Source organism: Diospyros lotus, chromosome 6 (genome assembly GCF_014633365.1).
Source record: "Diospyros lotus cultivar Yz01 chromosome 6, ASM1463336v1, whole genome shotgun sequence".
Lineage (NCBI taxonomy): Eukaryota > Viridiplantae > Streptophyta > Magnoliopsida > Ericales > Ebenaceae > Diospyros > Diospyros lotus.
The window spans coordinates 42547586-42571156 of record NC_068343.1 but is presented as its reverse complement, the minus strand read 5'-3'; the positions used below and the strand labels follow the sequence as shown (position 1 = coordinate 42571156).

General features: G+C 37.2%; 1 protein-coding gene across 1 annotated transcript; it reads right to left on the bottom strand.

Annotated features, from left to right (window-relative positions):
- Positions 1–628: 628 nt before the first annotated feature.
- On the bottom strand, positions 629–22233 carry LOC127804539 (protein SIEVE ELEMENT OCCLUSION B-like). Its single transcript, XM_052341413.1, has 9 exons — positions 21941–22233; positions 21355–21474; positions 6099–6221; positions 5545–5996; positions 4141–4235; positions 3641–3804; positions 2096–2340; positions 957–1020; positions 629–814 (listed from the first exon to the last, which is right to left on the bottom strand). Exons 1-9 carry the CDS (start codon positions 22151–22153, stop codon positions 629–631), a joined length of 1662 nt encoding a protein of 553 aa, XP_052197373.1. The 5' UTR covers positions 22154–22233.
- Between the last annotated feature and the right edge of the window lie 1338 nt (positions 22234–23571).

Here is a 23571-nt window from a genome sequence, read left to right as displayed (position 1 = left end):
CTTGTGGTTTTCCCCCCCATAAACAAACTTCAATAAATAAGAACCATCCCAATCTTATAAGTCATGTAGCTGATGTACCAAAAGGCTAAATAAATAAATAACAGGTAGCTGAATAAACTTAGAGTAATGCTATAGGTACACCACCGGCTACATCCTCGACTATTGAAAGTATTTTAAATTTTTTTTCTTCCTTTGCAAGTCCCAAGGAAATGTACCACCCGCCCAAACTCAAAGCCATCTTCTTCTCTCTCTCCCTGCTACTCGCCTAAACCCAAAGCCATCTTCTCTCTCTCCCTCTCTCACTTGTTCTCCCCTTTGCAGACACCTTCAGCCTAGTCACCTCTCCCTCTTCGATCACCGTCGGCCACCCCTCTCACGGCCAGCATCTGTCTGTCTGTCTCTCTCACCCAAAACAACACCGTCACCCCCACCTGCCTCTCCCTCTCCGAACACTGTCGCCTCACCCGTCGGCCACTGTCTGTCTCTCTCACCCAAAACAACATCGTCGCCCCCACTCGCCTCTCCCTCTCATGACGACCTTAGACCCCAACAATTGGCCACCTCTCTCACGACCACCGTCTCTCTCTCTCTCTCTCAGGGGGCTTCCAGTGTTATCAGATGCCCCTGCTCAGCCTCCTACAAACACAGCTTCAACAACTGGCATGACAAGGTCATTTGGAACTGTCCCTTGTCCAAGATGTTTGTTTATAAACAGAGCAGCCCATAAAAATCCAGCTCGACCACAAAGAAGATCATAGGACATTCCAAAACCTCCTTCCTCAGGGCCAACCGGGTGGGCTCTTTCTTGTGTAATCTAGAGAAAGTGCATTGGATAAACGTTAAGACAACTTGTCCAAAATTAGATGTAAGTATCTCATATTTATTACCAAGAAACTAAGAACTTTACATGCAATCAAGAACTCTAGGAATCATGGTTTATCTACTAAGGTGGTTACTCTGACGGACTGAATGATTGTGAAAACTAAAAGACCATGTTTGTAGACCAGAAAGGAGAGGTTGCTTGAATGATACAAATTAATGTTGGTAAGCAATCATACAAGGATCATATATATTGATGCAATAATCACATTTTAATTATAGACAAACATGGTAATGTGATGTTATAATTCGTATTTGTAGGAGTGCTAAAAAACATTTTCATCTTATTATTCGGAACTGGCTAAATACAGGTTTGGATTGTTTTTTTTGCTATTAAATCTATGTTAGGGGTTAATTATTTTGTTTCAAACTTTGTGTTGGTATCGGTTTCTTTTTGGACATTATTATTTTTTTTTAATAGCTCCATAAGATGCAGGATAACTTCACCGCCATATCTAACTTAAACTCAATGTAGCATAGTCGCCGGCAGGTGGGGGCGACAATGTTGTTTTGGGCGAGAGAGAGAGAGAGAGAGAGAGAGAAAGAGAGAGAGAGAGAGAGAGAGACGGTGACCAGGAGGTGGGTGGAGGCGACGGTGTTGTTTTGGGCGAGAGAGGGAGACAGACGACGGTGGCCGGCGGCTGAGGCGACGGTGTTCGAAGAGGGAGAGGCGGTTGGGGGCGACAATGTTGTTTTGGGTGAGTGACAGATGGTGGCCGTGAGAGGGGTGGCCAGCGGCTGGATAGACGGTGATTGGAGAAGGAGAGGTGGCTAGGCCGATAGTGTCTGCGAAAAGAAGCGCAAGAGAGAGAGAGTCTGCTGTCATGTGTGAAGAGGGGCGGGAGAGAGAGAAGAAGATGGCTTTGGGTTTGGGCGAGAAGTAAGGAGAGAGAGAAAAAGATGGCTTTGGGTTTGGGCGGGTGTTACATTTCCTTGGGCCTTGCAAAGGAAGAAAAAGAATTTAAAAATAAATTTGAAATACTTTCGGTAGCCGAGGGTGTAGCCGGTGGCGTACCTATAGCATTACTCGGATTACTCATAAAGTTATTACTTACCAATGTCAACGCGTTTGAAAGGGAAGTTTTCTGCTTGTTTCAACCCAAGACCAATGCTAAAACAATTTCAATCTGGACTAGAGTACTGGTTTCCATGTCACAGATCAATTATAACATATGAAGGTATGCCTCTAAAGAAGGACGGTCGTCTCTTAATGTACCAGACACCAGCAATTGGTGAATCATAGCACACCATGTACCATGGCATCTTTGATTTTAAATTTTCAAATTTCTGTCTCATCTCTTCTGTCCATTTTAACACAAATGGAACCCACACAATCTTATAGTAATCTTCTTCTTTTATTTGCTCATGCACACTTTGAAGATGTGTCAACTTCCAAGTGTCTATATCTAGGTCCGAAATAAAGAATATGACAGCTTTCTCCTTTAGCACCTCTAAATCAATCTGTTGTAAAAAGAAAAAATCTCAAATTAATATAAATTTTCCATTGACATTTTGTTAAAACATTATATCAAATATTACCCCCAAGTTAGATAAATTGTATCCAGGCCATCAGTTGTCTCTTTCATTTTTTTTGGAACAACACTGTCACTTCTCTTTTCTTAATAGTTTATAACTATAGAACCACCACTTTTAACTATAGATTTATGCACTTCATTAGTTTATGGCAAAAGATCTATCATCCATAAGAGGATGAAAATGTAATCGAACAAAAAAAAAAAACATTGTTTGTCATAATTTAAAATAATGGAAGTCAATGTAATATACTCCATTGGGACTAATTAATATTTTCTTACTCCCATATCATTGTTTTTGTAGATCCTAGATATAACATCTAAGTTTAGCAGATCCTACTACTTTGACCTTGAAGCACAAATTAGAGTAGAGTGAGATATATAGTATGCATTAAATGCTCGTATAATACATTAAATAAAAATCATGGAACGGGAGTGCAAGTGCGAGTACGAGTGGAATGGAATGGTATGGTCATGCCATTCCACAATTTGGTAGATCTAAGAATTGAATGACTTTCCATTCTTTGGTACAAGAAGGAAGCCCGAAATAGAATTAGAATTAGTAATAAATTATTAAAATACCCCACATTTAGAAATACATGACAATATATATATATTTTTTTTTTATTTATGAGTGTTAGATTTTATTTAACAAAAGTAGCTTGAGACTTTTTGTAAAATTGGGGGCAAAAAAGATAAAGCCCATTTGAGGGGAAATGGAATGGCCAGGTGGTAATACCTATTCCCTCTTTTATGGAATCAAGGTTGAAATGGGATGTCTATTTCAGGTTTCGTTTTTTTACTATCAAACATAAAAATTAAATAAATGTTAATTTGGAGGTTGAAATGAGAGCGTTTAACTTTTTCTCTTCTTATCAAACCTAGGGCGAGCCATCCCTGCTTCAGGGGTCTCGCTCTCAAAGCACCCACAACTTTAGTTTTATGTGAAGAGCACTTTGAGACCCTCATTTGTCAATGAGAGGTCTTGAACGCCAGACTCTCTTCTTGTAAGAATAACCTTGTGATCAATTGATCTACAACTGCTATTCGATTTCGAGCACAATTAAAAGCACAATATATGCATGCATGATTGAGGCTTGTTCAATATTGAATTGGCCCCAATGGTTGGGTGTGAGTGGTGAGTGTATGAGCATATATTCGAGGGCTTGTGCGTGACTATGTGTTTAGGCCTTTAGCTTTTTAATGTACAAAAGAAAATAATTTCTTACTTGGGACATAATAGAACCATTCATGAATGAATGACAACCATCTTTAGAGTACATGAAGCTCTTCATCAGCTCTGACATTTCAGCAGGAGTGTCCGATAATTTCTTTTTCTTGCCAAAAGCATCTTCAAAAAATGCAATGTGTTGCAAATGAACCTCCATCTCCTCTACAGAAATCAATTAATAATAATTCTTAGAATATATAATGTAATATAAATTGAATAAACTTGATTGAATTTAAACTAATGATTGGGTGATTGAAAATATTTAAAAATTGAAGAACTTGAATTTAAGTTATAATATTAAATTCTATGAAACAAGTACACACAATATAATTATTCTGAACATCTTGTAAAAAAATTGATCTTTTAGATTTGAATCCCCATCTCTCTTATCCTCAACTGAAAAAAAAAAAAAAACTTTTGCTCTACCTATCTAATAATAATAATAATAGTTATAAAAATGTACATATTTTCTTTTTTTTTTTTATTGGGTCAATGTACCTATTTGTGGTTTGCAAATTGTGCAGTAATGCCTGAGATCGTTTAGGATGTGGCTAAGATTGGATTTTAGGTGGGACAATTCCAATGCAACTTCCCTGTAAAGAAAAACAAGCATTATTTAAAGAAAATAAGAGAAACAAGTTAGTCAAAAAATCAAAAAGAGAAAATATAAATTAGAAGCCGCAATACATTACATTACTATTTTAACTATTACTACATTTTTTAATATTTTCTGCATGTTTTAGCAAAAAACTAGATGACAGAGAAGTTGGCTCACAAGTGACACAATTAGGAGAATTGTGTTCCCATCTTATCATGAAAGTTTTTTGCAGTAACAAAAGGCCTATCGTTGGTCTTGGCCCTTACTGAAACAGTTGGATGCTTTAGGTACGTAAATGAGGATAACAAACGAAGGTGGTTTGAAGGAGAGGATTTTACTTTTTTGTATTTTTTTAAATAAAATATTGCTATTACTAAAAACAGGGATTCATTCTATGATACCGCATATATAGGTATGTTATAGTAGTATACTGATGTCACAAGCATCTATCATCAAGATGTAATTTTTGTATTCCCTCAAAGAAACTTTAAAACAGTTCACACATGTTTTCGTGTGATATGGTACACCACATTTATACCAATTACGTATCTAAGAAACCTCCTATTAAAAAATTCTAATTATATCAGCAATTTTAGGGTGTGTATTATGTCACAGTAGAAGAAGATAACGTGCCATTTCATATCTAACAGTGACGTGTTAGATATAAAACCATTCTCTTAGGTTGAATCGGTTCTTTGACAACATATAGATAGGTACACTTGTTATTAAATTCATAAACGGAAGATAAATAGAGAAATAACATTAATTAAAATGAAATTGAGGAGTTAAGACTAATTTAATAAAATTTGACAGTGAAAGACTAAATTAAGAGCATCTCTATTACTGAGGAATCAAAATAAGGTTTTAGTATTAGTATATAATTATTATATTATGAAACAAAAAAGTATAAATAGGCATGCATAGGGAATAATGTGTGATTTTTATCAAGTTGATTGCAAGAGAATATGAAAAATTCTGGTACAACATAATATATAAGGAATAGGGATACTGAAACAACTAGCTTAATTAAGTCTTCTAATAATATGTCAGTTTTTGCTAATCTATATATTCTCTGTGATGTTTCTAGTTTTCATTTTTTTTTTTTTTATTTTGCTATGGGGTAACAAATAAACAAATAGATTAGAAAGTAATACACTCAAATCAAAATATTAGAGGGGAAATCACAATCAAACTACTAGATTAAGCTGTCCAATTAGCCTGTTTTAACCATCCTATATTTTTTCATGCTAAACACACATATATGGAACTTCAGAAAGTTGGAATTGAAAGAAACAAGAACTTACCCATTTCGCATGAGCAAATTGATTTGGATATAGCAAGTTATCGAACTTAGAATTGCCCAATATGCAGACGTTGACAAGAGGTTTTCTTTGTTGTGCTCTGTGTCTGACAACAGCGTTAATTCAAAGATGCATTCAATCACTTCCAATGTGAGCTTAGTGATATTGTTAAGTCGATCAAGTGGTACTTCAAATTTCTCAAGTGGGGAGCCCATAAGAGAAATAGGGTTTTCTTTTAAAGCTGCCATCGATGAGGCTAATTCAGTTATTGGTTGGTTAAGACCATGAAGCAAGAATCCCAAGAACTCTAGAAACTTGAAAACTAAACAGGCCATGGTATTTATTGCCTTTGCATCCCATGATAAGGGCCTTAGATATTCGAGTATATCCATTGACACCTTATGAAGATTAATCTCATCAAACCTCTGCACAGCATCGTCTGCAGTCTTGTCCATCTAATAATAGACAACAAGCATAAGTGAATGATGGTTTGCACACTATAGGAAGTGTTTAGAATCTATATCATCTAAAAAAGGTTAAGTGGGTCTAGTAAGTACCTGAAGAGTGGGAATCATGAAATAATCATTTCTTGCCAATGTCCTAAGCTCAGATATGGTTGAAAACTCCTCTAGCTGATCAGAGCCCTCAAACACAATATTTCTATTAGGCACTTCCCTCTCCTCCACATATGCACATTCCAAAGTAAAAAAAAAAATTCAATGAAAAATAAAGAATAAAAATAAAGATTTATGTCAGATTTGATGTTTGATATGCAATGTCAACACAATATTATCTTATAATAAAATAGTTCAATCAATATAAATAAATAACATTCTATAAATAGTTATTTGATTGTGTAATTATTTCAAGTCTGGAACTGTTATGTTTAGGAGCTCTTAGAAACTGATTCAAGACTTAGATTTGCCAATCTCTATAATCTCCTCACCCAGAAATTAAACCACAACAGAATAGATTTAACAGCAATTGAAAACAGCAAAGAAATGAGAGAAAAAGAACAATCAAACCATCCAAGAAGCACAGAATTATCCTGGTTCGGACTGCAAAAAGCAATCCTACATCCAGCCTTTTCTCCGAGACAAATCCACTAGAAACCAAGAGTGATTACAATAGTACAAATGTCCCTTACTCCCTCATGTTACAACGCTCCCAAGTACAATGAAAATAACCAAAGAGATTTCCACCAAATCGCTCCAAGAATCACTTTTCTCACAATCTTGATCTCTTCTTCCCACAGCACTCAGCACATAAAAGGATGGCCAGTAGTCTTACAAACAGGAAAAAACTGAGAATCCTCTCTCTCTTGCTACCCCTTGCCCTCTATTTATAATAGAGGGTGGATATCCCTATGAAGATATAAATATTTACAGTTTCTCCCCATAACTTTTACTAATTACAGTTTTGGGATACAACTTCTATTTAATACTTCATTTGCTTATACTCTAGACAACTTTAACAATTCTCCACCATTGTCTTGAGTATACTTCAACCTTCATCCATCAAAACCTTAGCCTTCCAATAGATGAACTTGACCTGCTCTCACATGGATCTTTCTACTGCACCTGATCACTCAAAAACACAAACACATCAAAGAAAACATAGCAATGCTATAAAACATAACAATGGATCACCTTTGGATAAATTTCAGCTGTAATAACTAAACCTACAACTCTCATTAGATATTATCCTCCTCAAGGGATTTCCTAATGAATAACTTTTCCTAACATCAATATGATTGATATACTCCATGGAGGGACTAAAAAAAACTAAGCCAACTGGACTGCCCATTGGCTGTTTTCAACTCCTCCTGCCTAGACTATATTTTAGGGATCCTGTTGCATACAAAATGCAGCATATACACCCTAAATGCATAATTTCCAGCTAGGCACACTCCACCATAAACCAAATCCATACATGATGTTATTCCTTAATCCCAAAGGGTCCAAACTTCTTACACAGCATCACATCAACAGTGCACCATACCCGGATTGGCCTTAACATTGCTAGACTTACACCTAGCTTCCCAAAACTGGTCTGTTAGGCTTTACCACTGTCTTTCCTTCTTATGTTTGCTTCAACAGACAAAGGACTGCTCTATCTACCTACCAGTCTACCAAGATATGCTTAAGACTAGGGTAACCTAGGCTGCCATAAGCTGTCCAAAACCCTATTCCAATTTCTATGCCTTATCATTCCAGCTTCTCCTCCTTCCAACAATCTCAAACACTGACTTAACACCTCAGCTACACCTTGAGATTCCCATTGGGTAACTATCAATGAAGCTGCCTCACTTTTCCTAGGCATACCATTGCAATTGACACAGCCACTCCTATGCACTCAATTTTAACCCCTTGGACCATCATAAGAGACTCCAATTCTTATAATATTTTGGCTTAGGAATTACTTAACTCATAGAGAGACCTTCTAAGCAATAAACCTTGCTTACCTTTCCCTCTAACCTCTAATTCCTTAGGCTACTCTTATAAGACCAATTTCTCTCTTAATTTTCATGGATACTAGCTGATTAGTGACACCTATTTGACCCAAATTAAGCCTTCATGTGCTGCTATAACCAATGGCCATGTCTAGCCATTTCCCTAGACTTTTCCCATTTCCCAGCACTTCTTTAATTTACAAATAGACACTACAACAGCACTCCACCCCTTTAACCTAAGGGATATACCATTTAAGTCCAAGATTCTCCCCAAATTTACATGGCTCCATGCCATTCATTAGGACAAGAGTGCATCACCTCTTCTTATACAAGAGATTCTATTTTTAGCCTGCTCCTTAGCACTCAAACATGAGCCTAAGCATTCTTCAAACCCAACATTTCATACCTCACTGGAAACTAACTTAAGACCTATCACTACCCATCCTAGGCAACACTAGACCCTCTATTCCCTTGCTCATTACCTACAAGATGACTCTCCTTTCCTTTCATTGTTTAATCCAGATTTCGATCACCAAGGGCTTCACCATACAAGACAACCCTTGCACACACCTTTTTCCCCCTCACTGATTACAAGGACCCTCACTGTAAGAGCCAAAGCTATCTTAAACACTAGCTTCCTCCCTCTCACAATTCAGCCCGAGCTTACACAATGAATCTGATCAAAAAATATTTTCCAGATTTCCTTATTGCTATACCCTGGTTCATAGGTTAGATTTGGACATTCCCAAAGGATTCTTCTTGCTGGCCAGCATTCCAAATTTCATCCCTTGGCCTTGGAATCAACTAATTCCATGTCCTATTAGTAAAGTTTTCCCTCATAGGTAAGAACCCTAGCTTTAGGAGACCTAGGTATACCTATTACACAACTCCACACACCTAACCCTTCACACCAGAAGCAATTTCCAGCAAACTTCCTAAATTCCAGCAAGCTCATATACACTTGGGAATTCCTTAGGAACACATCATCTTCACTAGGTACACTTCACCTAGCTCCACCATGAGACAAAGCCTAGATAGGTTCCCAAAACATCCTAGAAACTGATTTCTAATGGGATTTACTGATTTTGGAGACTTCTTCATATGGAGACCTAGACAAACTACCTGGTTTCTATTCCTATACACCTGCAAATTTCCCTTCTCCTAATATCCCTAGCCTTAGATACCTTTCCTAGACCTTGCTCACCATTGTGAGCCATCCTCAACAAATGACACAGCCTAACCTTATCATAGGCTATCCTTTAGTGGCTACAGCTTATCCACATATAAATGCAAGCATGCACCACATAACCTCCATTTTTGAGGGTTGCTACCATCTCTCTAAGAGATCCTTGCAACTTCTTAAGACTCCAATTCTCACTGTCTAATTATTCCTAAGGACATTAGGCTTTCTATTAGAACAGGGACATATTTTACAACTTCTAATATTCTGGAACAGCTCCACCATGCTTCCTATTCTCACATCTCCAATTATCTTGGCCTTAGATTGATGCCTAGACAAAACATTTCCCCCTCCACCATGTCTCTATGGGTAAATACCCCTTTCCTATGAGAAGTACACCCTAAACCTAGGACCTATGCTACTTTTACTGCATACCTAGAAAGACTATAGGACATTCCCACTCTCATAGCCAAAACCACACATGGTGTTTGAACATTCGGGGCTGGTTCTTTCTTGGGATTCTTTCTTCCTATTTGGGCAATTCTTCTTCATATGCCCTTCTTCATGGCAATGATAACACTTAAATTGTTTCTTGCCATTTTTAGACTTGCTTCTTGACTTCCCCTTTGATTTAAACTCTCTCTTTTCAGTCCTACTTCTAGCAGTAAGGACATCTCTAGCAGATTTTCCTTCTACTTTCTGTTGCCACTCCTTAGAGTTTAATGCTCCAAAAACATCTTCTAGGGATAACTTTTCCCTACCATGTTTTAATATATCAACAAAGGTTTCATATGTTTTTGGCAAAGAATGCAGTAATACAAGGGCTTTATCTTCCTCATCATAGTTAATATCTATGTTCTCTAAATCAAGACATATTTTATTGAACTCATCTATGTGATTATTCAGTTTCTGCCCTTCTTGCATTTTGAATGTGAAAAACTTTGCCTTTAGATATAGCCTATTTGACAGGGTTTTTGTCATATACAAACTCCTTAATTTAGACCATAAAGCCTCAGCCGTTTCCATCCTTGAAACTTCCCTAAGAACTTTATCTCCTAAACTTAGAATTAGAGTATTATAGGCCCTCTTGTTGATTTCTTTCCGATGCTTACTATAATCTTTCTTCTGTTCTTCAGAGGCATTCTCGGGCAATTTCTGATCTGCCTCTAAATCCTCTTCTAATCCCAAATTTCCCAACAGCACCCTCATTTTAATTTTCCATAGACCGAAATCATTTGATCCATCAAATTTCTCTATGTCATACCTAGCGGAAGAAGGTGCGGAAGCCATAACAGGGATTAAAACTAAAGATTTCTAGGGTTCTTGGCAATTCTTGAAAGAGTTCTTGGCTCTGATACCAATCTGTTATGTTTAGGAGCTCTTAGAAACTGATTCAAGACTTAGATTTGTCAATCTCTATAATCTCCTCACCCGGAAATCAAACCACAACAGAATAGATTTAACAGCAATTGAAAACAGCAAAGAAATGAGAGAAAAAGAACAATCAAACCATCCAAGAAGCACAGAATTATCCTGGTTCGGACTGCAAAAAGCAATCCTACATCCAGCCTTCTCTCCGAGACAAATCCACTAGAAACCAAGAGTGATTACTGTAACACCCCGTCTCGCCAGGCGTGTCACTATAAGGGTATTCCCGGGATTTCTTTTTTTTTTTTTTCTCTTCAAGTTCAACACGCGCGGTATATCAAGAACAATCTTCACATGCAGATACAAAACCCCGCGAACCCCAGCCTTGCTCGTTTAACTATCAAGATCAATAATCTTAAACTAAATGAGTCTTAATACAACGCAGCGGATACATTAATACCAAAACACCATAGTTCTTACATTGTATTTCCATAGCAAAATACGTAATACAGATCAAATGATAAAATTGCTATTATACAACTGTTCATTTACAACCTGAAATGCATATTAACTCCTTCAAACGTTACAACGACTTAACAAACTAAGCACCATTGGCCCTCAACCGGCCACATCCTTGCCCTCGCAGCAGTTCCTGGCTGGAACATTAAACGTTCTAGGGGCATAGCCCAGGTTAGATGATAAAACATCTAAGTGACGGTATGGAGCAGTTAATACAATGCATGAGACACACACGAGCATGGCATACTCAGACAAACGAAAATATGCAAGACACGTCTAACTTGAGAAATCTCTCTGACATACTTAATCCCCGGGTGTCCTACCGTGTCACTCAGTTACTAGTCTCGGATGCCCTACCGTGTCACCCGATCACCAGTACCGGCCCCGGATGCCCTACCGTGTCACCCGGTCGCCAGGACTAACCGTGTCCCATTCTCAAGTAGACCCCATCCCGTCCCACACAGAAATCAATATTGACACGAATATCAATACCCCAATGATATGAAAATCACACGCCATGCACCGATTCTTTTATAAGTAAAAACAGTTGATGCAATACATCACATGATCAATATGCAAATGATGTCATATATACATAAATAAAACGTATAAGCATAGTATCCCGAGTCCTAGTGAGACCGCTCACCTGAACTAAAGGTAAAACTAGAGACAAACCACTCACCTCGAACGTATTCAGATCGCCTTGATCCTTGTGCAATGCCTCGATTTGTGTGCCAAACCCCAAATACTTGAACTTATACTCAACCTCGAGCCACAATACTTCCTAAACGCCAGATTTAATTAAGAAAGCATTGAAATCTATTTTTCCTCAATTTCCCATAATTTTCTCTATTTTCTCCCAATTTTCTCCCCGATAATTCCAAAATAATTATTTCTTCAACTATTTTCCAAAATATTTCTATACAATAAATCCTAAAATAAATTAATAAAAATACTAGAAGAAAAATATCGATTTTACCCCTGTTCACGCGCCCACACGCGCTCAGCGCGTGGCTGCGCGTGGGAGCTGGCGCGTGCAGCCACACGCCACCATCTTCTTCACTTCTCCGGCCACCGACGACATCTCCGATGAAAGATCCGAGGGCACCCCCTTCAAGCCCTTGAAAAGTCGGTCCTAATGGTGCCATTTTCCGACCGAAAGGACGCTGGTAAAGCTGCCAAATCGGCAGTTGCAGGTTGCCCTAGGCGGACCGCCACCGATTTCCGGTCGAGCTCGAGCAACCCTCAAACTCACATCAAAATGCTTCAAATTACTCCCAATCTCTTCTCCTTGATGCAAGGATCAAAAGCCCCTTAATCACTCTCTCAAAAACATCCAAAAACACGATCGATTTGAGCTCCAAAAGTCGAAACCCTCGGCCCCTATTTAAACTAAAAATCCGATCCTTTTCCGGCCAATCACCGGCCATAGCTTGGTCACCAAGCATCCTCGCGCCGGCTACCACCTCCCCCAGGTCGCCCTTGGCCATCCCTTCGCCGAGATCGGCCTCCACGTGCAAGGATTTGCGGCGGCCGGTTTGCTGCGCGTTCACACTATGTAATTTTCCATTTTTTTGCACTTTGACCCCTGTTTTCTTCAAATGACAATTCTGCCCTTTTTACAACACCCTTGATAAATCCAAATATACCTCTAAGTTCCACAAGTTTAGTACATCTCATTTGACCCTCAAAACTCCTGAAAAATTACCATTTTGACCTCCCTCGGATAAAATTAGAAAACTGCGCTTAGGCCCAGCTGGTCAAATTGACCTTAAATTCATTTAATTCATCCTGAAATTGCTTAAGGGTTGTTCTACACGTTAAATACTAGTCCTTGATGCACTTCGTTGACCTTCTGGACGTCTCCTACGTTGATTCGATTTTCTCAGTCTGGTTGACAGCTGTACCGAAAACTGTTCCTGATCCAATCTCTTTCACCACTAAAAATCATAATTTAAATCACTCGTCAATATTATACAATTTTCCTTATTCGTCTAGGGTCCGGGGTACTCCCTCGAGCCACTTCGGTCTTTTAAGACTATAACGGTGTGTCCTTAAGCCTTATTCTTTTGATAATTCCACTTGTACCCTTCATCAAATATTACTTATGACCTTAAATCATTCCTGGGTATTACATTCTCCCCTCCTTAAGAAATTTGGTCCTCGAAATTTGATCCGCGATAACTGTATCACCACCAGTGTTAATGACTCCCAAGTGTAATGCCCTATATACCATTTCTAGTTCCTAGTAATTATTCATAACTTTTATTTTCATAGGGTTTGGGTTTACCAGACTCATTTTTGATCTTCCAGAATATCCTGTTGTAGCTCCATGTCGGCGGCTACTCAATTCCCAAAATGATTTATAAAACCCAGTACCATTCCCAATCGTGTTCTCAAAATATATTTTATCTGGCTCCTAAATCTCCCAACCCAATGTCACGATCACCAAGATTGAGTTAACTTGGCTGCCATGATGGCACAGAAATTGATAACATTGAATTTTAACTTGGCTGCCATTATCGCACAGAAATTGACAACATTGAACTTTTAACTCTGCGTACCTTTCTCAATTGTCAGTACCTCGATTGCACATTAACTTTAAAGATAATTTCTTAGCCCTTTGTGGCTTGTCTTGCAAACCATCATTGTAGGTTTATCAATTTTTTTTTTTTTTTTAGGCAACCTAATATCCTGGCATGTCACTATTTCTCTTCCAAACACTATCCATCAATTAGATCAATTTGTCTCCACATAGAACTCTGGTGTAGTTTCAATTCATCGTTCAAAAACAACATTCCACCATTATACTATCAACTAGAGCATCCAAACCCATACGTCATTCGTAGCACCTTACCCTAAAACTGTCAAATGCTCTATCTCACATACTTGATGCTTGCTATATACTTCTTTCATGAGAAACAATCTCTTTATTGAGTCAAACAAGATCCCTATTATCCTCGATTCTTGGAATATATTTAATCTTGTCCCTCTTAAGTGATCTAGTTTTCACACAACTCCTTAAATGGAAATCTTATTGGACAACTTTTGGTTCTCACCGGGTCTTTAGCAACACCTAGCATAACTTTAATAGCTTAGCCTACTGTCTTACAACCCAAATAAAATTTTTGTAGTGAAACTAGAAATTCACATCTTCCTTTATAACAGCTTACTATATGTTTCCTCAAATCATAACATGTCTCTCGAGAAGAAAAACACTTTCAATTACCCATCAACACATAACTTACCATATCCCTATGTTGATTTTGTCTCTTTCAATCCATCAACTCATGTTCTCAAGGGTACCTAAGTATACTTACCATTGCTCCAACCTTTTTATATCACCACAGGCAAGGTTTGAAACAACTAAATCGCAGCCAATTGCTAACAATTCCTAGGGTGTGTAATATTAAATATACTAAACTAAGAGCCAAGTCGTTAACAATAAGTAAATTCCTCCCAAAGCTATATCTAGAAAACAATCGTCCCATTTCTTGCTTAACACATTTTTCCTAAGCAACTTCACGGCACATGTTTATATCAAGGATTACTCCCCTCCTAATTAGGAGCTACTTCAACCTAGGAGCAATATTACTTTTTCACCGAATCTCCTGAATTCCCAGGCCCACTCATCACTTCTTAGTAACCATAATCTCACAAGTTTCTGTCGTGGATGCAACTACCCTAAAAGAATCCTTTACAACTTTCTACTAACAGCTCGCCAAACATTATTTTGTCGCTTGATATTTCATTTCCTTCTTCCAATTCTCTTTTGGTTATTGACTATTATAATCCACATAAGAATTATCCTGCTTAGGTCACCTTCCAAACCTTCAACTTTTCCATAATGATTTAGGGATCCTGCCACGATGCTCTAGTCCCTTGGAGTTTGGACTCTAAATCATACATAACATCCTCAGTGTCGTCCAAACTTTGGCACCTGACCGTCTCCACAGTTCATTGTGTTGCTCCGACTCGTAGGTATCACACCCCAAACCGCGAGCCAACCACCAGTCCTCTGCCTTGGTCCCTAGGCTCAGATCCATTGTTACAGACCAACACCAATGGTGTTATTGTTATGCTAGAATTCCTCATTCCATCTCTGAGAGCTACAGTGGTTCTATTGGTATTAATCCAACTCCCTGATCTTTTGGATTCCTAATGTTCTTTTCCAGAGTAACACTCAATCCTATCGAGCACCTTATCCTAACCATTCCTAAGACTTCGGATTTCTTTCTCACAATTTAATCTCTTTTACTTTCCAAATTTGTTACGCATGTGACGGAACCTCGCGTTCCTGTTGCTGCTCTTGCAGATGTTCATAATTTATCAAACACTCCAACATCAATTGTATTTCCAGTTTATCATTTTCTAAACTTATACTAGATCGTTCAACCATATTCTCGTCACTACCGTATGCTTAATCTATCACAAGATTGGTTTAGAAATTTCATTCTCCTTATACGTTTATTCCACGATTGATTTTCAACTAACACTCACTATACAGGTCATTATGTCAATCATTCCTATTTCTTTGAATCTATTAGGACCAACTTCAATTTTGCTAAGACCTAATCAAATCCCAAGATATCTTTACGAGCTTAATCAAGCTTTAGCAACCCTATCTCATTGCTTGGTGCCTTAAAACTCAAACCAAGACTTTTATGACTACCCCTCAGTCCTTGATAATCATCGTTATGCTAACTATTTTTTTTTGAGTTTGAATCTTCTTAAATCGGCTAGAGTCATTTCAAACTTAATATATAATCGTCTTAAAATATAATCGTCTCCACATGTTGAAATACCATTTTATCTCCAAGTATATACGGTACACGTAAATTTTCTTTTAGCAACCTCAATAGTCATACGCATAATTCCCTTATCCCAAGATTTTTCTAATTTCCAAGGTTCGTTTTAAATCACAAATCTCTAATCTATCGTTGTTCCCTATATTATTTACAATCTCAAAATCATCAAGTAAGGTTCCATTTTGTAATTTCTCTATAAGCCAAAAGATTCTTTCAAATTTCCAACGAAAAATTCTAATCCCCAAAACATGCGTACTTCACATTTCGTAACCTAGTGGTTTTCAGTCGCTTCTTGACCTTAACTATAGCTGATTTACGGTCGTTCCCTCTTTATCTTGTAGTTACTATTCGAAATTCCAAAATCCTCCAAAATCCTAGATCACCAAGATTTCACTCAAAAGGAAAATTCTCACTATAACCTAGAGCATTTTATTCAAGCCAATTACTACCGAGAAAAACTTCTAAACACCTCAAACAAGAATTCGATCTTCAATTAGTCCTGATTGGATTTCCTCGTCTAATCTTGGGTTAACATCCTTGTTACAACTATTCCTTCACTAAATCTTCCATAAGACTCAAATCTACACCTTGACTCTCTTTGTCCTTGAATAACATATGTAACCAAACACTTATGACTCGGTCTTACTAGCCATTTTCTTAAGATAATCTTTCCTTATTTCTTCTATTATTAATTCCGATTTCTCTATCTCAATATTCCCATCAACAATTTCAGATTCCTAAAATCCTCAAATTCTATTTTCAAAAGCCTTTATCGAATAATCATCCTGGGTTGCTTACTGCAGATCGTTTCTCGGAATCTATATCAAGTCATTCTTACCCTCGATTCTTCATATCATCCGTTCGCAATCCTAATTTATCATTATAGATTATATCATATCAAACTAAACATCCCCAACTCGCTTACTCCTAATAACCACCAGATAACCCAATCATTTAGCGGAAAAGGATTTCGACTAATGATCTCCAATCTACAGTTTCCTAATCTAAGGGATCCTTAGTTAAGGCTACCGTACCAACCTTACATTCGAATCACATTGTTGGATGTTAACTCTCAATCCAACGTTCTATCACTTAGTAAGGTGTAGTATTCTCCAATTAATAACCTCAAAGATTTCAATCGAAAATCCCCAAGTCTCCAAGTAGGGATTTTGTTTTTTTTTTAGTCTCCATTCGGGATTTCTAACTCAATCTTCAGATTTATATTGACTTCAAGCCATTCTTACTCTCCCACGTCCCTTGACAAGTTTTCCTAGTAACCTCGACCGTTTCATTTATCTTCTCAGGATATGACTTCACCATTACTATCATGTCCCAATCGAGAAGTACTCAAATGATTTAAAATTCTTCCAAAAGAGAGTTGTACTATACCTCAAGTTGTACCAGACTTCCTAAAGTATATATCTATATTCCTTCAACGATTTTTATTAGTGGCTTTCTCGCCTTCTACTGATGTGCCCAAAATGTAAATAGAATTTGTCCGTCTCCTCTTGTTACTGAATGTATATTCAAATTAAAACCTCAAATCTCACCTCTCTAGAGTCTCCATACCATTTTTGACTATGTTCCGAATGTCTCCTAGAATCCATAATCCCGTTCTAAGTTCTCATTCGATAGTTCTAACCATGCTAAGTTCAATAACCTAGTCAAATCATCCTAGGGTTTTAACCTAGGGCTCTGATACCAATTGTAACACCCCGTCTCGTCAGGCGTGTCACTATAAGGGTATTCCCGGGATTGCTTTTTTTTTTTTCTCTCTTCAAGTTCAACACGCGCGGTATATCAAGAACAATCTTCACATGCAGATACAAAACCCCGCGAACCCCAGCCTTGCCCGTTTAACTATTAAGATCAATAATCTTAAACTAAATGAGTCTTAATACAACGCAGCGGATGCATTAATACCAAAACACCATAGTTCTTACATTGTATTTCCATAGCAAAATACGTAATACAGATCAAATGATAAAATCGCTATTATACAACTGTTCATTTACAACCTGAAATGCATATTAAACCCTCCAAACGTTACAACGACTTAACAAACTAAGCACCATTGGCCCTCAACCAGCCACATCCTTGCCCTCGCAGTAGTTCCTGGCTGGAACATTAAACGTTCCAGGGGCATAGCCCAGGTTAGATGATAAAACATCTAAGTGACGGTATGGAGCAGTTAATACAATGCATGAGACACACACGAGCATGGCATACTCAGACAAACGAAAATATGAAAGACACGTCTAACTTGAGAAATCTCCCTGACATATTTAATCCCCGGGTGCCCTACCATGTTTCTCAGTTACTAGTCCCGGATGCCCTACCGTGTCACCCGATCACCAGTACCGGCCCCGGATGCCCTACCGTGTCACCCAGTCGTCAGGACTAACCGTGTCCCATTCTCAAGTAGACCCCATCCTGTCCCACACAGAAATCAACATTGACACGAATATCAATACCCCGATGATATGAAAATCACACGCCATGCACCGATTCTTTTATAAGTAAAAACAGTTAATGCAATACATCACATGATCAATATGCAAATAATGTCATATATACATAAATAAAACGTATAAGCATAGTATCCCGAGTCCTGGTGAGACCGCTCACCTGAACTAAAGGTAAAACTAGAGACAAACCACTCACCTCGAACGTATTCAGATTGCCTTGATCCTTGTGCAATGCCTCGATTTGCGTGCCAAACCCCAAATACTTGAACATATACTCAACCTCGAGCCACAATACTTCCTAAACGCCATATTTAATTTAGAAAGCATTAAAATCCATTTTTCCTCAATTTCACATAATTTTCTCTATTTTCTCCCAATTTTCTCCCCGATAATTCCAAAATAATTATTTCTTCAACTATTTTCCAAAATATTTCTATACAATAAATCCTAAAATAAATTAATAAAAATACTAGAAGAAAAATATCGATTTTACCCCTGTTTACGCGCCCACACGCTCTCAGCGCGTGGCTGCGCGTGGGAGCTGGCGCGTACAGCCACGCGCCACCATCTTCTTCACTTCTCCGGCCACCGACGACATCTCCGATGAAAGATCCGAGGGCACCCCCTTCAAGCCCTTGAAAAGTCGGTCCTAATGGTGCCATTTTCCGGCCGAAAGGACGCCGGTAAAGCTGCCAAATCGGCAGTTGCAGGTTGCCCTAGGCGGACCGCCACCGATTTCCGGCCGAGCTCGAGGAACCCTCAAACTCACATCAAAATGCTTCAAATTACTCCCAATCTCTTCTCCTTGATGCAAGGATCAAAAGCCCCTTAATCACTCTCTCAAAAACATCCAAAAACACGATCGATTTGAGCTCCAAAAGTCGAAACCCTCGGCCCCTATTTAAACTAAAAATCCGATCCTTTTCCAACCAATCACCGGCTATAGCTTGGTCACCAAGCATCCTTGCGCCGGCTACCACCTCCCCCAGGTCGCCCTTGGCCATCCCTTCGCCGAGATCGGCCTCCACGTGCAAGGATTTGCAGCGGCCGTTTTGCTGCGCGTTCACACTATGTAATTTTCCATTTTTTTGCACTTTGACCCCTGTTTTCTTCAAATGACAATTCTACCCTTTTTACAACACCCCTGATAAATCCAAATATACCTCTAAGTTCCACAAGTTTAGTACATCTCATTTGACCCTCAAAACTCCTGAAAAATTACCATTTTGACCTCCCTCGAGTAAAATTAGAAAACTGCGCTTAGGCCTGGCTGGTCAAATTGACCTTAAATCCATTTAATTCATCCTGAAATTGCTTAAGGGTTGTTCTACACGTTAAATACTAGTATTTGACGCACTTCGTTGACCTTCTGGACGTCTTCTATGTTGATTCGGTTTTCTCAGTCCGGTTGACAGCTGTACCGAAAACTGTTCCTGATCCAATCTCTTTCACCACTAAAAATCATAATTTAAATCACTCATCGATATTATACAATTTTCCTTATTCGTCTAGGGTCCGGGGTACTCCCTCGAGCCACTTTGGTCTTTTAAGACTGTAACAGTGTGTCCTTAAGCCTTATTCTTTTGATAATTCCACTTGTACCCTTCATCAAATATTACTTATGACCTTAAATCATTCCTGGGTATTAGAATTACAGCAGTACAAATGTCCCTTACTCCCTCCTGTTACAGCGCTCCCAAGTACAATGAAAATAACCAAAGAGATTTCCACCAAATCACTCCAAGAATCACTTTTCTCACAATCTTGATCTCTTCTTCCCACAGCACTCAGCACATAAGAGGATGGCCAGTAGTCTTACAAACAGGAAAAAACTGAGAACCCTCTCTCTCTTGCTACCCCTTGCCCTCTATTTATAATAGAGGGTGGATATCCCTATGAAGATATAAATATTTACAATTTCACCCCATAACTTTTACTAATTACAGTTTTGGGATACAACTTCTATTTAATACTTCATTTGCCTATACTCTAGACAACTTTAACAGGAACTATTATCAATGAATTGCAACACATCTTTTAAAACTACAAGTGATAAAATAACATAATCGAAGTAGATATAATTTATGAATTATTATTTGGTATATTGGTGGTGAAAAGTAAAATATTTACACAAGCAAATAAAATTTTATGATTGTACTTATAACAAGCCAAGCTATAGATATCAATATTCTTAACCTATTTATATATTTTAATTTAAGATGTTTTTACATTTCAAAATGAATTTTTCATACAAAAATCATAAGAATATAAAATGAAAAATCATGATTGATTCTAAATATGAATTCTAATTTGATAATTTTTCATCGTGTTTTGTTGAAGTTAATCATAAATAAACTATTTAATATTACCTAGATCATCATTAAGATGGTTAGTATGAAGCGTTTATTAGAAAAACCGTATAAATCAAGCCGCTTTGGTAAACTTTAAACTTCACCAACAATGTATCAAATATAAATTCATAATTTTATAATTTATCCCTTGTTGTCATCCAAAAAATTTAGAAGTTAACTCAATTTAACAATACATATTCATCTCATATTCCTGAGAATATAGATTATTTAAATTATCATACCAAACAAGAAAATTTTAAATAATTTTCAATGTGTGTGCATGTTTCTCCATAAAAATTATAGTATAAGTGGATAAATCTTCCATTTAAACTTCAAGTAGATTCAATTAATTAAATTCACTGTACCATATATAAGTATGCATTTATAAGTATGTAAAAGTCAAATTTAGATTCAATCACATCACATGACTCATGTTATAGACAAATACTAATATGGAAACATCAGCTATTTAAACTTATAAAAATAGTTTAAGTGGATACATTTTCTATTTAAACTCCAAGTAGATTCAATTAAATAAAGTCATTGCACTGAGTGTCCAATTGTAAATTTGTAAAAGCATAACTATGATACATAAAGCAATGAATGCACAGGTAAATAGAATATTGCTGGAAAAATAAAAAGAAAAATCTTTGTTTGGAGTACGCACCAGAAGAGTGCGAGCGCTGAAACATCGACCACCTACCAATGCATCCAACTCTGAAAATGTTGAGTTAAGCTCTAAAATATTATTGGTCTCTAACTCAGTCCCATTTTTGGATACTTTGTTCTGCATGAATGCATTTGAAAGTCAGAATTTTCTAAGTTAGAAAAGTTCATTGAAAGTGAAAAAAATGTGTATCCGAGTGTTTGTGTGTGTGTCTGAGAGAGAGGGAGAGAGAGACTTTTACAAACTACAAATTATTTGATTGTGTAAGCTTTTGCAGAAAAAAGAGAAAGAAATTGAAGTCCGAGACTTCATTGAGGTGGCTGTGTATGAATTGATTTCCTTTTATTGAGTGGCAAAATAGCAGTTGTGAATTGACCAAAATGAACTGCTACTCATCTATTGAAAGTATTTGTGAGAACTAGATCTAATTTACCCATTTAAAAATCATCCATAGACTTTAACGATGATTTACAGCAATGCTTAAACATTGTCTACCAAGAAGAACTATTAGCAGTAGGAATAAAAAACATAAGAGAGAACTATATCTAATTTACCCCTTTTTGTTTAGCAGATTGTAATTTCTTACCAGCAATATTGAATCAACAAAATTGGTGGCAGGCTCCAGGATATGGGAAATGGAGTCGAGAAGTGGTTGACGTAGCACCAATGAGTAACGTTTTAAATGGGTTTGCTCCACTTGGATTTTGATTTCCTCATCGTTCAATCTGGAAAGTTTCAGATCAACAAACCGAAACTGCTCTCCAGGACTTGAACTCACCGATGATTCACAGTTAGCCATGTAGATGCTCAAGCAAAGCAAGATTGATCCAAAACTCTAATAATGTTTAGACTCAAAATCAGTTTATGACCCTATTTGTGGCCGGCCATTCTGCTGAAGGAGATTTAAAGGCGAACATGTCTTTCGGAAACGCGTTTCGTATTACGCGTTTTCGATCGAAACGCGAAAATGCGTACCGCAAACCTTTTCTAGCGCTGGTGGCTGTTTCATTTTCAAAATTTAATTTTAAATTTCAATTTCTTTGGGCTTGAAGGATTTGATCTCCTGACCGCCGCTAGATAGGTCAAAGAGGCTCCAATTAATACCATGTCATGTCAAGAACCAATTCAATCAGAAATTCCCTTGGGCTTGAAGGATTTGATTTCTTGACCGTACGTTTTGAAGGATATTAAAATATTTTAATTAATTATAAAATTAAAATAAAAATAAAACATCTTGAGAAAAACTAAATGAGATCAAAAGATTTTATTTTCTATCAAGAAATGTAATAATTATTTAATTTAATAGAAAAAAAAAAGAGTTTTCTAACTCAACAGACCTTACCATTTTGTTTTTATGCAAAAAAATAAAGTATGTCATGTGATGATTAAAGTTTGACAATAAATAAAGAAATCCCATGGGCTGCTGCAATAATGACTCAGCCTCCCTCTATTGAATTTTAAAATTTACCTTAATTTTTAGCTTTTCAAAATTAGATAGACATCTCTTGAATTTGTTACAACACTCCTTACACTTTGACTTGTTTAATAAGCAACTAATTTTGAAAAGTTTAAGAGAATATATTGTGATTATTAATTTTGAAGAACAAAAGTTGACGAGATATTGTGACTAAAAGGTGTCATGGATAATTTTAAAAAATTTATAAAAATTGATTAAATAAATCTTAAAATTTAAAAATATCTAGAATAAAAAAAATTAAAATTTGCAACGAATGTGTTGATTAATTTATCCCAAAACAAAAGCCTATTCGTTTAGGGAGATGGAATGGCATTGAGGCATACTGCTGGCGTGAAAGTGCACTAATTTTGATGTGAATGACAACTAAAAAAGCGTAGTTTACACGGTATAGCTGTGGTTTGACAAAAATAAATCAAAAAATAGGTGAGAAAACGAGAATTGATTTATGAAAAACTTCATTATTATTCAAACTTGGGTAGGGGTGTGCAAAAAATCGGATAAACCGATTTAACCGAACTGAACTGACCGGTTCGGTCGGTTCGATTCGGTTAGCCATAATATACGGTTCGGTTTCGGTTATTTATTTTTAAAAAAAAATTGATTTTTTAGTTTGGTTTGGTTATTTTGATAAAAATAGCCCAAAACCGAACCGAACTGTGGAATAAACCAAAACCCCCCTCCTCGCGAGAACCGAACCGTGACCCTCTCCCTCCCCCCACACGAGCGCAGCACCCCATGCC